Genomic DNA, 14,136 nt, shown 5'->3' with positions numbered 1-14,136 from the left:
GGGCCAAGGGGAGGGGATATAGAGCCTTCTGCCCCTTGTGGGGACTCTTGGCATTTTGTGCTTGGGAAGAACAAGGACGGCTTCCTCTATGCACTCCTAGGCTGGCTGCAAAGGGTAGGCAGGGAAGAGGTGGGGATATGGCTCTGTTAAAACTTCTGTACCAGCCTACAGAGTTAGCCCAGCACACAAGGGAAAGCAGCTGCATTTTGTCAAAGGGAACTGGGGAAATCAAGGAAGCACCGTGGTTCTAGGAGTCATGTTACCTCCCCGAGCTCCTCCCGGGCCAGTAACCAGCTGCATGTCCCTGTACTCAGGGCTATAGCTAAATGCCACAATTGCCCGCCCTACACAGTAGCAAAGCTGCTGCAGAATTTCAATGTATATCACCCATCAGTTGTCTGCTCTGGCACAACCATCTCTATCTAGAACTGCAAAATGTGATCACAAATTAAACATCTACTTCCCAAATATGTAGTTAGAGTATATTTTTCCTTTGAAATATATTTGCAATTTAAATGAATCCATTTAGACACTCCGGCTACACATTTGCCATATCTTTATTGCACTTTTACCACATTGCAAACAATTCCACAAAAATGCTGCAAAAGTAAGCCTAGAAGCTGCCGAAAGCAGCTTTTACCCATGTATGTATATATTTACACAAAACTATCAAAAGCAAAGTTGGAAAAGTAACAGCCCTACTACGATAGTCTAGAAAGATCAGAGCTGCTACTTTCTTATGGATAAATAGTACAACTTGTCATTTTACATCACTCTGTAAAACCAACATTCAAGTATTCTTGTCAATGCACAGTTATCGAAATCCCCTTCCAGCTAATCACGGTACTTATTATTGTTGCTGCTGTTATTTTTGCTTTTAAAAAGTTCACGTGTCTTAACCCTTTAAATGCTGAGTAGTTGACAAACAAAGCATTCAATTTAAAGTAGGTACAGTGAATGAGAGCACTTAAAGGGTTAACACAAAATACTAAGTGGACTGTCACCAAGAATAAATTGTGAGTCACAAAATTATGCTGTCCCTCTTTTGTTAAATTTGGTAGGTAGGTGCCTGTGGTTTTTCATAGATATACCATATATAAATACAAAATATTAAATAAAGGCCTCCTTTCTATACAAAAAGAGTAGGAGGTGTTTTGCCACCAGACTAGCGTCACCTGTCAGTGACCTCAATATTTTCCAAACCTTTTCATATTCTGATTTAGGAACTATTTAAAAGCATCACATTAGACTTATTTTTCTTAATTAACTAATCCTTCACAGAGTCTACACTTTACCTACTTTGGGAACAATTATATCTCATTTTTGAATTCATTGAATTCACAAAGTTGCATACACAGTCTTTTGCAAGACTTTTTTTATCTTCTTTACTTAGCTAGTAAAAATGCAGTCGTGTGATTTCACTACCTCTTGGTTGTAATAGTGTTAACATCAGTGTCAAAGTCATTTTCAACCACATTAACATAACCATCTTTTTCTATACAGTCGCTAACAGCATTGAGAACAATCCGTAGCCTCCTGTCCATTGCCTCTAGGTGTAGCTGGTAAAGGATGGGTGCAACTTTATCTTTTAGTAATGATTCCTCCATCAAGTGACTGAGTTTATATTCCTCCTTGGCTAATAACTGTAATCGCAGATAGGTAGACTTCCTTATTCTAGGAATAAAGGAAAAAGAGTAAATCAGTATTTGAGTTACACTTTATTACATGTGGCATAAAAGACAGAATTGAAATAATCCTTCTCATGATAATGTGGAAGACATTGACATAAGAAAACATGGTACATAAGTAATATATCGGGCACATATTCTCAAAGAATGGCCAACATTTTCAAAAGTCTTTAGTGGTTTTGGGTGGCTCAATTTTTAAATGCCCTCTTGAGATGTATTAAAAAAGGCCTGATTTTCAGAAAGTGCTGAGCACCCACCATCTGAAAATCGATCCCCTTTAAAGTTTCTCAGGTTGGGGACCCAAAAATTCAGGCACCCAGTATCACTAGTCACATCTGAAATTCTTGGCCAGTGACATTAAGGGTAAAATTTTCAAAACTCTCCAAGTGAGTTAGGAACCTAAGTCCCATTTTTCAAAATTTACTTAGGTCAAAGCGACTTGTCAATCACAAAAAGTTGAAGAAATCAGAAGTTTGCTCTGGTAGTAACTGAAATAGTTTTGCTGAAAATCTTTTTCTACTGATGCAAATGAGGTATGTACATGAAAAAAAGACTTTGAGTAACATTTCAAAGTGCTTAAACGACTTAAGAACCCAAGTCTCATTTTCAAAAGGGACTTAGGTGCCTAACTCTCTCTGAAATCAGTGGGATTTAGGCTCCTAAGTGCCCAAAGAGCATCAGTGCAGAACTTTTTAACAAGAACATACTGCCCATAGCTTTTAAATGAAATTTCATGGAAGACTAAAACCAACATTTAGAGACGATTTCTGTGCCCAATAAGCAAGCATTTAAAAAAACCCACAAAACAATTAAGCTGGAAAGACATGCATATGAACTCTCAGGCAACTACAGTACATGGACAGTGGTGTACAATCTGTATCTGAAATCTCCTCTTCTAGATCGAGCTCAGCATGGTGCACATCTAGATGGGAAATCCATAGACAGAAAACCTCTTTTGCATCTGTTTTCACCACATTTGACTGTTGTCACTGCCTCAGCTTTGTAAGCACCAATTAAACAAACAGATTGTGTTGGTCAACAATAGATGCCCAACAATACCCAGAGTGCCTTAAATGAGTGGTTTATTCAGCACATGGCTCACTCCTGAGCATTTCAGTCCTGCCAGCTGAAAAAAAAAACAGGGCTCATTACATATTAGGAATAAATACCAAAATAAAACATACCTGCAGCACTGGTTTAAAGGCACCAATATGGAGAGCTCATCATGGGAATATTTTCCAAACCTATTGAAAAATAAAGGATGAAATGACAAAGGGTATCTCAATGTCTGATCCACCTCTGTATCTTTTCATTCCAGAAAATTAAAAAAAGATCTTTAGGAATATAGGGCCTGATGAGTGAAGGCAATGGGAGCTTTGCCATTGGGTGCATGATCAAGGACTGACAAGATGGGGAAAAAGGGAGACAATTGTATCAAGTCCCTGAGCTTAGCTCCCCTCCCCTGCAAACTTCTGTCATTGGGGTGAAATGTGGGTGAAGTGGGAGCGGGTGGGGCCCCAGCAAAAATGATGTACCAGGGCCTCACATTTTTCTCAACAGGCCTTTTCAAGCCAAAGAACAAAACAAAGTTTGTGTCTTAAATTGATGGGGATTCACTATTCTGGGGAAAATTGAATGTAGGTAAATTATATTACCAGAGCAGAAGAATAGTCTTATGATTAATGAACAGGACTGAGGCTCAGGACATCTGGATTCAGTCCCACCTGAACCACAGCCTTCCCCTAACAGCTCAGGTAATTCATAGAATTCATATAATTCTCTTGGGCTCAGTTCCCCATCTGTGAAATGGGGATAATAATACTTCCTTTCTCACACTCTTTGTCTTACCTATTTATATCAGAAGCTCTTCAATACAGGGCTGTCTCATATCTATGTTTGTACAACATCTAGTCCTATGGATCCCTGATTTCGGTTAGGGCCTCTAGACATTGCTGTAACACTAATGATTAATCATGTCTATACTGAAATGTATAAATTATCTCCATAGCTGTGTTGTCATGAAGTTAGTCTGGCCAAAATTATTCCATTGATCAATAAAATTATTAACATATTTACCCTCTTCCATTATCTAAGTGGATAATAAATGTTTCATTTCCAAACTTTTCAAAGGTTTCATAGTGATGTCGATCCATGTTTCCTAGAGAATAATAATAATCATAATAATAGTGATAATAATGATAAAACAAAACAACACCACTCTACACCGTTATTCCTAAAGTTTTGTTGCTGGGAATGCAAATCGGCAGATAGTCCAGAAGCCGCTTATTTCAGCCATGATCAGAATATTTCTGGCTTCAGTTTCCAAATGGTCTCAAGCTGTAGCCCCATGTTCAGTACATTACAGCAGGCCTAGGATATGTTACTCTTGTCCAGTGTTTGTAAGTATTTTATTTCTGAATGGGTTGCACATAGAAAAAATACTGTTTGTGGTGTATTCTCCATCTTTCCTGATTCAGAATCAATAGTCCTCTGTTTATCTACCACACCTTACGCACTAGCACACAAGTGTTCAGAGATCTACCAATAATATACAGCCTGGACATGTACATATAGAAAGCATCCATTACAACAGAATGACATTCACTGTAAACTGTGTTGTAGAGGCTCTGCATTTCCATGAAGAACATTTCATTTGACTGTCAAAAAGGACATTAATCATTGTGCTTATTTACAATATAGTTCTATAAATCTTTGTTCTTTTAATCTGCACTGATGCAAATATGTCCAAATAAATGTGCAATATTTCACAATTACCCAAATTGCACATACAAGTATTTGTGCAATTCTAGGTGTGCATCAGAAAATTGCTGACCTATACAAAACACTGTATGGAGAACTGGTTCTTACTATAATTAAACACTGCATTTAATTTTAAAAGATCTGAAACATACCCATTAGAAAATCAAAAATTGTCATATCCATTATATCCAAAATTCTGGTCCCACTGTCATAGGGTGGTGTTTGTTTAACTTCTTCACAATAATCCGGATCCACTTCCCATCTGGAAAAGAGATATTGTTGATTGTTTATATCCGATCTAAAAGTTACTCGGTATAACAAAGCCTTTCAAGGATTTAGTTGTACTGCAGTGGGTTAGGATTAGCACATGTACAACCAACTCTACAGGCTGTTTTAAGCAATACAAATTCTGATAAAGATTGTGCCTGATGAATTAAGGTAAATTTTCTAGAATTTCTAGAAGAATCATGAGTTTAAAGAAAATATCTGTTCCCAGATCCAAAAATTAGGAGATCAGGTGTGCCTTCTAAGTAATTACAAAGTCAGATATCTAAACTACTCAAGACTTGTCTAGGACTGACTGGTTCACTACTGGACACAGATACAGGCCTTGATCCTGAAAAGACTTATGCAAGTGCTTGTCTTTAGACATGGGTATAGTGCCACTGAAGCCCATTCAAGGATCAGGTGTTTCTTCCAGATTCTAAATATTTATTTTTTTCCAAGTACATCATTGTCTAGGGGCCTGATTTAATGCCCACTGAAGGCAATGAAAAGGCTCCCACTGACTTCGATGGGTTTTGGATTAGACCTCTGCAGAATTTGTGTTTATTTTTTTAATTAATCACTGCTTATATTCTACCCAGCAATACATTAGCTCTGCTGCTGGAAATCCCTTTTCTTCTCCACTACTCACTCTGCTTTCTTGCGTTTATGGTAGGAGCGCCGCCATGGATTTCTCCAGGTTTTCCTTTTAGCTAAAGACAGGTCAGGTAGGAAAGCAGCGAGAGAACCTTCGATCTGATCTGGTTTTCCGCAAAGAGCATGCTCGGTTGAGCAGTAGTATGAGCACTCGCCATAGAAACAGATGTTGTTTGCTGACAAAGGAAGGGAAACATCTGAAAACTTTCTCTTTTATTAGTGTTTTAGAGTCGGTAAAACACACAGAAATACACAAACAACCATGAACAAATATACGATCTTGACTCAAAGCCCACTGATGGCTGTGGTAGTCTTTCCATTGCCTTCAATGAGCTGATCCAGTGTCCACTGAAGTCAATGGAAAGGTTGCTATTGATTTCAGTGGTTTGGAGGGGGGTCTGGATCAGGCCCTCTGTGAAAATTTCCAATTTATGTAAAATAAAAAATAGTTTCCTCTACACTTTTCCAACTTCAATATGCCTTTTGAGCAATATTAGTCCCTACAGACACTGACGGTAAGCTCTAGATTTAACATAGTTCCCCCAAATACAGTACCTGAACATTAGATAATAACCAATATTGCTAAGAGTTTGCTCAGCACTTTCTGGAAATCAGGTCCCTTTGATATGTCTCAAGTTGGGAACCTAGAAATTAAGGTATTCAAAATCAATAGTCACTTTTTAAAATTCTGTCTCATTTCTTTCAACACTGACAGCATTTTTTGGTATAAGATGTTTTCATTTTTACAAGGGAGAATTGTTTGTGATACATACCCAATTTTCCAGGGAATCACAGAGCTAGCTTTGGCAATAGATACCTTAAATTTCCTCTCTGCATGCTGCATTATTCCATTAGCCAACAAACAGAATGCCTCAACAGCAACTTATCATATTTTACAGGGTCTAGTACTTTAAAATCTCACAACTACCATCACAGATTTGAGTTGTACTAGGAGTGCCATAATCCACTTCCCAAGGGAATACACTAGAAGGCTGAAGGATGAGTACTTTACCCCACCAAAGAAACCCAGATTATTAGCAAGAAAAACAGAGTGATGTTCCTATTATTGCTGTTTTACTACAGGGCTTTAAACATTTGCTTTGCCCAAATGTGTAAAATATAAGTTGTGCAAGATCGTGTCCTCTCCTTACGCTACTGTGCCACAGGGATAAGGAGTAAGAAGCTCCACTCTTAGTACAGCTCACCGCAAGGCCAGCGTAGCACCGCTGGTGGCAGAGTTGCTCTTCCTAGGGAGCAACTCACTGACAATGGGGCAGGGATGGGTGAAGCCGTGGCTCAAACACACGTGGCCTTCAGAACCTGCTGTCTGCACAGGCAGCTCCGTGTAAAGGAGTGTGGTTAGTTCCTTTCCCCCTAATGCAATAGGACAGTTCAAGGTCTCCGAGGCCAAATGCCTCCTGGAGCTTGCTCTGCGGTGGTGCAGCTCTGCATAACCATTTCGTTGGAGCTCTGTGCCAATGGCATGATCTAACCCCGTAGCAAAAGAAAGCATCCAAGGTGGAAACAGAATAGTGTGCGGACATAAGGTAGGTGATGCAATGAGGAGAAAAGGTAGGGAGGAAGAATGCTAGCACTGTACTGTCAAGGACCACATTGCATGTTTAAAGAGGACACTCCCTCAGACAGATGATGAAGCTACAATAATGCTGATGTGTCCTTTTGTAAAGTAAGGCTGAACATACTTTTAAATTCAGGAGACTATGAAAGTGCAGTAAGCTTGTGATGATTCCTTTACTGATTGGAATTGCTCAGGTCTATTATTTAGAGAACAGACTGATTACCATGAAATTGTCTCAAACAATCAGAGTGCAGGGTTGATGGATTATTACTTAACAGTTTTTCCTCGTTTCCATGCATTTTGGTTGTGGGCATCTGATTTGTGCATTATCCCTATGGTTATTACTCAGCGGCCACATATCATGCAAATCCCTGTACTCTGATAGGCTGGCAGCCATTATTAGTCAATGAGGGTACAAGAACAATTCCCTAATTGTCATATATCGGGTCCTCAATGTTTATGTACATTGGCTAAGTCCCTTCTGATTTGGTTCTGAAACACAATGTAAACAAATATATATTAAGTTTATCCTGAGGGCAAAGCCTTTTTGACCAGTAGAAAGAGAGGGAGAGAGACATAAAACAGTAAAAGCAAAAAAAAAAAAAAAAAATGAAAAGGAGAAATGATCATAGGGGGAAAGAAGAGCCAAAAAGATATTTTTGAACTTGAAATAATAATAAAAATCTTATGGCAATTTGAGCACCCTCCCTTTTAAAAAAAATAGTTTTTCCTTTCATTTAAAATGTGAGCATTGCCTTAACAATTTCAGGATAAAAATAATAACTTCAGGAGATTTCCTGTAACTCAGAAATAACCACATCCTTGGCTGATAAACAGGAATAACACTCAATTTAGCCTTTAAATAATTTGAAACAGTCCTGTAATGCATATCTATACACTGGCATCTTTGGAAAATATCTTTCACATTGCATAGGAATACAGCTCTATCTATCTATCTATCTATCTATCTATCTATCTATCTATCTATCTATCCTAAAATTTAGCTTAAAAATAAACTACTATAGGCCACAACATCAGGATCCACAGTCTAAATTGTGTAGAGGGTTTTATTTTCTCTCTTAAGGCTCTTCTCCAAACTGCCACTGTAGCGCTAGTCTGGCTGCAGTTTTCCACAAGGCTACATATGCACTGAAGCTTTGCCTTTGATCACGACTGTTAAATCAGGAGGGGTTCATGCTTCCATCTGAATTTTTTTCATAATCCATAATAAAGAGGGATGTGGGCTGAACATTGGCTGAATGCTATGGTAAGCTGCAGTTTACTAGGAAACTGGATTATCACATTGTACTAGGCAGTGGTACTGTTAGCTAATAACTCCTGAGGAGAAACATTTGAGATTATGCCTTTGAAAGAAATTAATCTAGACAAACTATTGCAACAGACACCAGGCTAAACACAAAAGAAGATCTGCACAAAATCACACACAGGATCAGATTCTGATCCGTGCTGCAGGAGAAAAGAGGGGAATGAGGAGACATAAAGAGACTCCCCCTGCCTTCCCCCATATTGAAGGGGGCAGTGCAGTGGGAAGAACAGCCACCCTCTAGCTACTACTCCCCATCCTGTACCGGTGGGCATGGAGTGCGGAGGGCAGGAGCAGGGAATGGGCAGACCCTTGGCACACGGGAAGTCAGAATTGGGTCTGCGCTCTCAGGGGTGGTGCTAGGCATAAGCAGACTATGCAATTGCTTAGGGCCCCAAGCAGATTAAGTGGGCCCTGCTGTAGTATTGCCCCCCAAATACCCTTCATTTTATTTAATGTGGACTTTTTAACAAGTGTTGTGTTGTGTTGGTCTATTTATTGGTTTGAGGAAATAATACAATTAGTGTTTTAGGGGGAGGGGCCAGGGCCCCCCAGAAAGAGTCCTGCTTAGGGACCCCAGTGGCCTAGCACCGCTTCTGTGTCTGCTCCTGCGTCAGCACAACTGTGTGTTGCCCCACACTTGTAAGAGTGCCCCCATGTTTTCATTTAGTCGAGTGCCAGCGCTGCCTGTTCATTTGCTGATGTGGATAATCCACTGATATTTGTCTCGATAGTTTGAGATACTTTCTCTTTAAAGTCTACATGAATCTGCTTACACCTGGAGGGAGGAAACTTATCATCCGCTATCCTGAACCATAACTGTTTTGTAAAGAGCAAAAGACACAACAATGACACTTGCCTGCTGTCATATTTGCCTTTTTTAGAAGGGAATCACATCAAATACCGCACTTTGTACTGCAGGATGAATGAGAGTATGACTTGAATGCAGTCAGCAGCTTTCCATATTGTTAGTGCAAGCAACCGGGAATAATAATTTGGCATTCATCACATAGTAGTATCTAAATAAATCCATAGCAAAGTTTCTGGCATATCACCACAATCACATCAACTGCTGCATGGGATGACAGAGCTAACACGAGACGTGCTGGCTGCACTGTGCTTTCCAATCAATCATTGTTCTTATTGGGGCATATCCAGCTATTGATTTTTACACAGAACTCCCATTGACTTCAATGGTCATCCCACGCATTGAAGGATGGCAGGATATGTCCTGTTGTTAGGACAACAAATCTGAAGCAAACCCACAAGAGTATTTCTTGGTGATCAGTTACAGTCAATAACAAGGCCTTTACTGCCACCAATTGCATGCTCTGTTGGCCTAGACTTGCGGCCCATAGTCCCACTGGCTTCTAAAGGCTTGCGCAGGGGACTGCAGGATTCTGGCACTGAAGCTCACATTTTAGCATCATTGAAATGAGAGAAATGCGTTGTGCAAATCTCTTCTGAATGGGCATTTTGCCATTAAAAATATTTCTACCACTTCCTGCATGCAGGGATTGAGGCGAGGTTGTATTATTATGGGGGTATATCGCTCTGAATAGCATTCTTCAAAAGGATTTCTTAAAAAAAAATAATTCAAAAACACGGATGCCGAATATTTGTAATAATCCACAAGCCCCATTAAGATAAATTCAAATAGGTTTTTTTAAAAAAAGTTCCTTTTAGATAAAAGTAGATCATCTGCATTCTCACATGACACATTTATGGACAAATCCCACCTTCCTATGATTATACAGGACATTAACAGGAGCCCCCTGTGAGGACCCAGGGCAGTATTTGTTTTTTAATATATTGTGTTGGGATGCAGCCACAGGGGGAGCACAATACATCTGCAAAGGATGCAACTCTGGTGCAAGCTGCTTGCACTCTCCTAGTGCAAAGGGTGGTGGGGTGCATCAGCATTGGCATCCTGGGAAGGGAGGGGATGTTTCAGATGGGTGGATGCACTGAAACATTTCTGCTGTGTCATGTATCAATGTGTAAACTTCCATTTCATTAAATAAAGAACATGAGCAGCAACTTTTTGAGGCGCCCAAAGCGATACTGCAGTACATTTGTCCCGTACTTAAGGCTTTTGAATATGAATTGACAAGATTTGTGGGTTTTGACAAACTGCCTTGTAATCATAATCAAATGATAGAAAAATAGGAGTATGAAGGCTCAGCCTGATTTTTACAATTAAAATTCAAAATGTGTCCGTGCATCTATGCATTCATCTTGTGGCTTTTATAACGTTACCGGAACAATAATTCTGCTCAGGTAGAAAAGAAACATTTCAAGATGCTTTACAATCAAATGACTTGGCAGTACCTTTATTTCACTGAAAGTAGTGTTACTTTTAATACTGTGCATTTAGCGATCTCTTTGCAATCAAGTCTAGAAAAAGGATATAATCCTGAATGCTTACTACAGCAGCACATGAAAAGATCTTTAATTTACCTGCTCAGAATAATAACAGACCCAGATTTGCTATTGTTTGCTGGGGAAAAAACCCCATCCACAATCCCCTGGAATTGGTTACTCTGAATGAAAGCACTAGTGCTTACCAGCTGTGTAACATGGATTTCTTTAAACTGCTGCCTCAATTATTCCTAAAACTATGGCTGACATTAAGTCTCTTTTTGCTACCGTAAGAAGACATGTGCGTAAGCTCGAAAGCTTGTCTCTCTCACCAACAGAAGTGGGTCCAATCAAAGATATTACCTCACCCACCTTCTTTCTTTTTGCTAGTAAGTTACTATTCATTTGTAAGAGTACTAGAGTTTCCATAGCCTCCCCTGCTGCAAAGGATGTCAAATTAATTTAAATGATTACTCGTCTATTTCCATGTCTCACGTTTAGTCCAAACTGCCTGCAAGTGCACTTTTTCTGCAATGTGCTTTCTCTTGGAAAGCAGTATAATGTATTGACTGACCCTACTGCTGTCCGATTTCAGGGGTTTACATTTCTCAGCATAAGAATGAATGCTTCCCTGATGTGTAGTTCCAAACAAGAGCTGCCTGCCAGTTATTGGCATAGGAGGGCCAGATAGCTCTGTCCCAAGGGACAACAGTAGGAGGTGGCCTCGGGCATGGAAACCCTGTGAGGTTCTTTCCCCAAATTGTTCCAATGCTGGGATGAGGTTTGCACACTCCACACATCATAGAACAAGCTGAGAATTTGGCCCTAACACCTCTTGGAGTGATCGTTAGATGCACAAGGCCATTTGAGGGTCTGTGCCTCTTCATGTGGCTCTCTCCACACCCCTACAGCATGCCGGAACTGGGGGTCCATTAGATCCATGCAGCCAGGGATTCCCCTAAGGTGACCAGATGTCTTGATTTTATAGGGACAGTCCCAATTTTTGGAGCTCTCTCCAAAATAGGCACCTATTACCCCCCACCCCCTGTCCCGATTTTTCACACTTGCTATCTGGTCACCCTAGATTCCCCAGTAAGGGGTAGTTTCCTAGTCTCGTGGGGGCTCTGTGCAAAATTAATGCCACTTACTGCTGCATTGACTTTCAGGGGTGTGCGTGGGAAGTTATGCTTATGGAGGAGACAATATGTGTCTCCACAGCCTTGACCTTTCCCCATGCACTGGGACAGAGCTGCAGAGACAACATACTGTCTCTAACATTCAGCTACGGGGGGAATCCCATGGAGATCTTGAGAGCTCAGTGTGACACAGAGAGATGTGAAGTATTTTGTGGATTCTTATTATGTTCGTATTGTATGTACTGAATCTAGCCAGTTTAGCACAAAATACGGCAGAGGAGAATCTTCTACAGGCAAGCAAGCCCCCACCTACGCTTCTGTAGAGGTACCTCCTGAGAACAGGGGAAATTCTAATTGGGGAAGCTGAGGGCTGGCTTTGATATGGTCAGATGTTTCACCACATCATGAATCCTGCAGCAGGGGTCTATCAGACCTATAGACCCTCCTTCAGCTACTGGGTTGAGTTAGTCCCGGTTGATAGCTGAGGATTCCCACTTGTGAAGCTAGCACTGAAATCAGTGGGAGCCTTTCAAATAGGCTATTGGGGCTGGATGTTAAGTCCCTGGATTTGTCCAACAGTGCTTAATTTAGGACCTTTATTACTTCTGGACCCCACATTAATTAATTAATGCCTTTTAAGGACAAGTATGAGAAACAAGATGCAGGCTGTTCTTACAGTAATGTGAGTCTGGCTAATTAAACTAAGGATTTGCAGAGAATGGCTCTGCAATTCACCAACATGCTATAAGGAAGGTATATTGATTTAGAAAATCTATAATGCAAAAACACACAGGTTAAGCATTTTATTCTCCAGCAAAGCCTGATTCACAGTTAATCAAATATTTTAATTGGATTTATCTGAATCACATAAATAGAGGTGGATAAAAGATTATTTTGAATGTCTAAAATTGTATCATGATGAGATAAAGAACTTTATCTTAACTCACAGTCTTATCTCTGAATTTTGTTGTTTCAGTTGCTTTAAACTGCTCATTTATTTTAGCATTGTTTTATGATTCTACTTTCAGAAATCACACAAGGTTTCCCTTAAAACCTTGAAATGTAAATTGGAAAATCCAAAAAACAAAGGACCATACACTTTCAAATCTTGCTGACAAGCATGGGAATACAGTGGTTAACATCTCAAGTGAGCAAAACAAACTACATTAACTTAACATTATCCACCAGATTTTCAGCCTAAGTCTTATCTCTAAATTTTGCCCACAGTATTTGCATCCATAATTGATTGCAGCAATTGTACATATATTTTGTGCATGAAAATTCACATTACTCACTCAAGTGCTTGACTGGAGTACCCACATTCCTGTGCGTGTACACAAATTGGCTGCATACCTTGGTTTGTGAGCACGGTCAATTAGTTGTATATGTAAAAATGGACACTCAAAACGTGAGGGCAGATTTAACTTTTTGCAGTTATGCAATTTATTTGCCAAGTGAAGTTACTGCTATAAATAATAGCATGTTAAAAATGTGCATACAACAATGCTGAAAATAAATCATGATCTCAAAATGTACACATCACAAATGACTCTATAGGTGATTTTATGGGCAGAAGTGTGGCATACACAATAAACAGCTATTTTTGTAATGAAAACCCAAAATGGAGGGTTATGGTTTTCATCTGATGCAGGCATGTAACGATTATGTTCATGGAAATTGAGAGGAAGGATTCTCTTGTGATTAAGACTTGGGACGGGGACTCAAGAAACCTGGGGTCAATTCTCAGCTCTGTCAGAGATTTCCTGAATCACCTTAGGCAAGTCCCGTAGACCCAATTCAGGAAAACACTTAAGCACACGGCACATCATGCAACATCACTTAACGGTAAAGTCAATGGGAATTAAGCACATGCTTTTAACTCTGCGTTTGCATAGAGAGTAGCCCTATGGGGTGTGTGGATTATTAAACTCTTCAGAATGAGCCTTTGAAAATTCAAATGTTGCATTTTATGAGGCTACTAGAGCTGGGCAAATACTGAAGAAAGCATTCAGGATCATACTGCGAATAACACCCACAGGTTCACTGCAATGATATTCACAACCCCTTTTATTGGCTATCCTCAATGTGCAATTTTATTATTTACAAGAATGTTTATGGAGGTTAATACTCTCCCTGGTTCAGAGGGCCAGAACAAGGGCTATGCACCAGGTAGGTCACAATTAAACCCTGTTCTGAGGATATAAATGGGACTTACACTCTGCATAGGCCTGTGGTAGCCTTTGGAACACAGCTAAATTTCACCTGGAAGGAGTGTCCTTCGTACATAATTGGTCAAGGGTCACACTGCCTTGTTATTGATACCAATGTAAGTATGTGTCCATGAGAATGTTTGGGACCGAGATGATT

At 39.9% G+C, this 14,136-nt stretch overlaps 1 protein-coding gene across 1 annotated transcript in view; it reads right to left on the bottom strand.

The window, feature by feature from the left end:
• Nucleotides 1-551: 551 nt before the first annotated feature.
• FAM20C (FAM20C golgi associated secretory pathway kinase) overlaps nt 552-14,136 on the bottom strand; it is a 79,622-nt gene continuing 66,037 nt past the window's right edge. The window contains exons 6-10 of the mRNA XM_039493241.1: nt 5,365-5,545; nt 4,601-4,710; nt 3,765-3,846; nt 2,873-2,932; nt 552-1,674 (exon numbers count right to left, since the gene is read on the bottom strand). Coding sequence (XP_039349175.1) covers nt 1,422-1,674; nt 2,873-2,932; nt 3,765-3,846; nt 4,601-4,710; nt 5,365-5,545 — 686 coding nt within the window. The 3' untranslated portion in view covers nt 552-1,421. The remainder of the gene's footprint in view (nt 1,675-2,872; nt 2,933-3,764; nt 3,847-4,600; nt 4,711-5,364; nt 5,546-14,136) is intronic.

Source organism: Mauremys reevesii, linkage group 10 (genome assembly GCF_016161935.1).
Source record: "Mauremys reevesii isolate NIE-2019 linkage group 10, ASM1616193v1, whole genome shotgun sequence".
In the NCBI taxonomy this organism is placed as follows: domain Eukaryota; kingdom Metazoa; phylum Chordata; order Testudines; family Geoemydidae; genus Mauremys; species Mauremys reevesii.
Note: the sequence above shows the minus strand (reverse complement) of the source record. Positions and strands in the feature narration are given on the sequence as shown.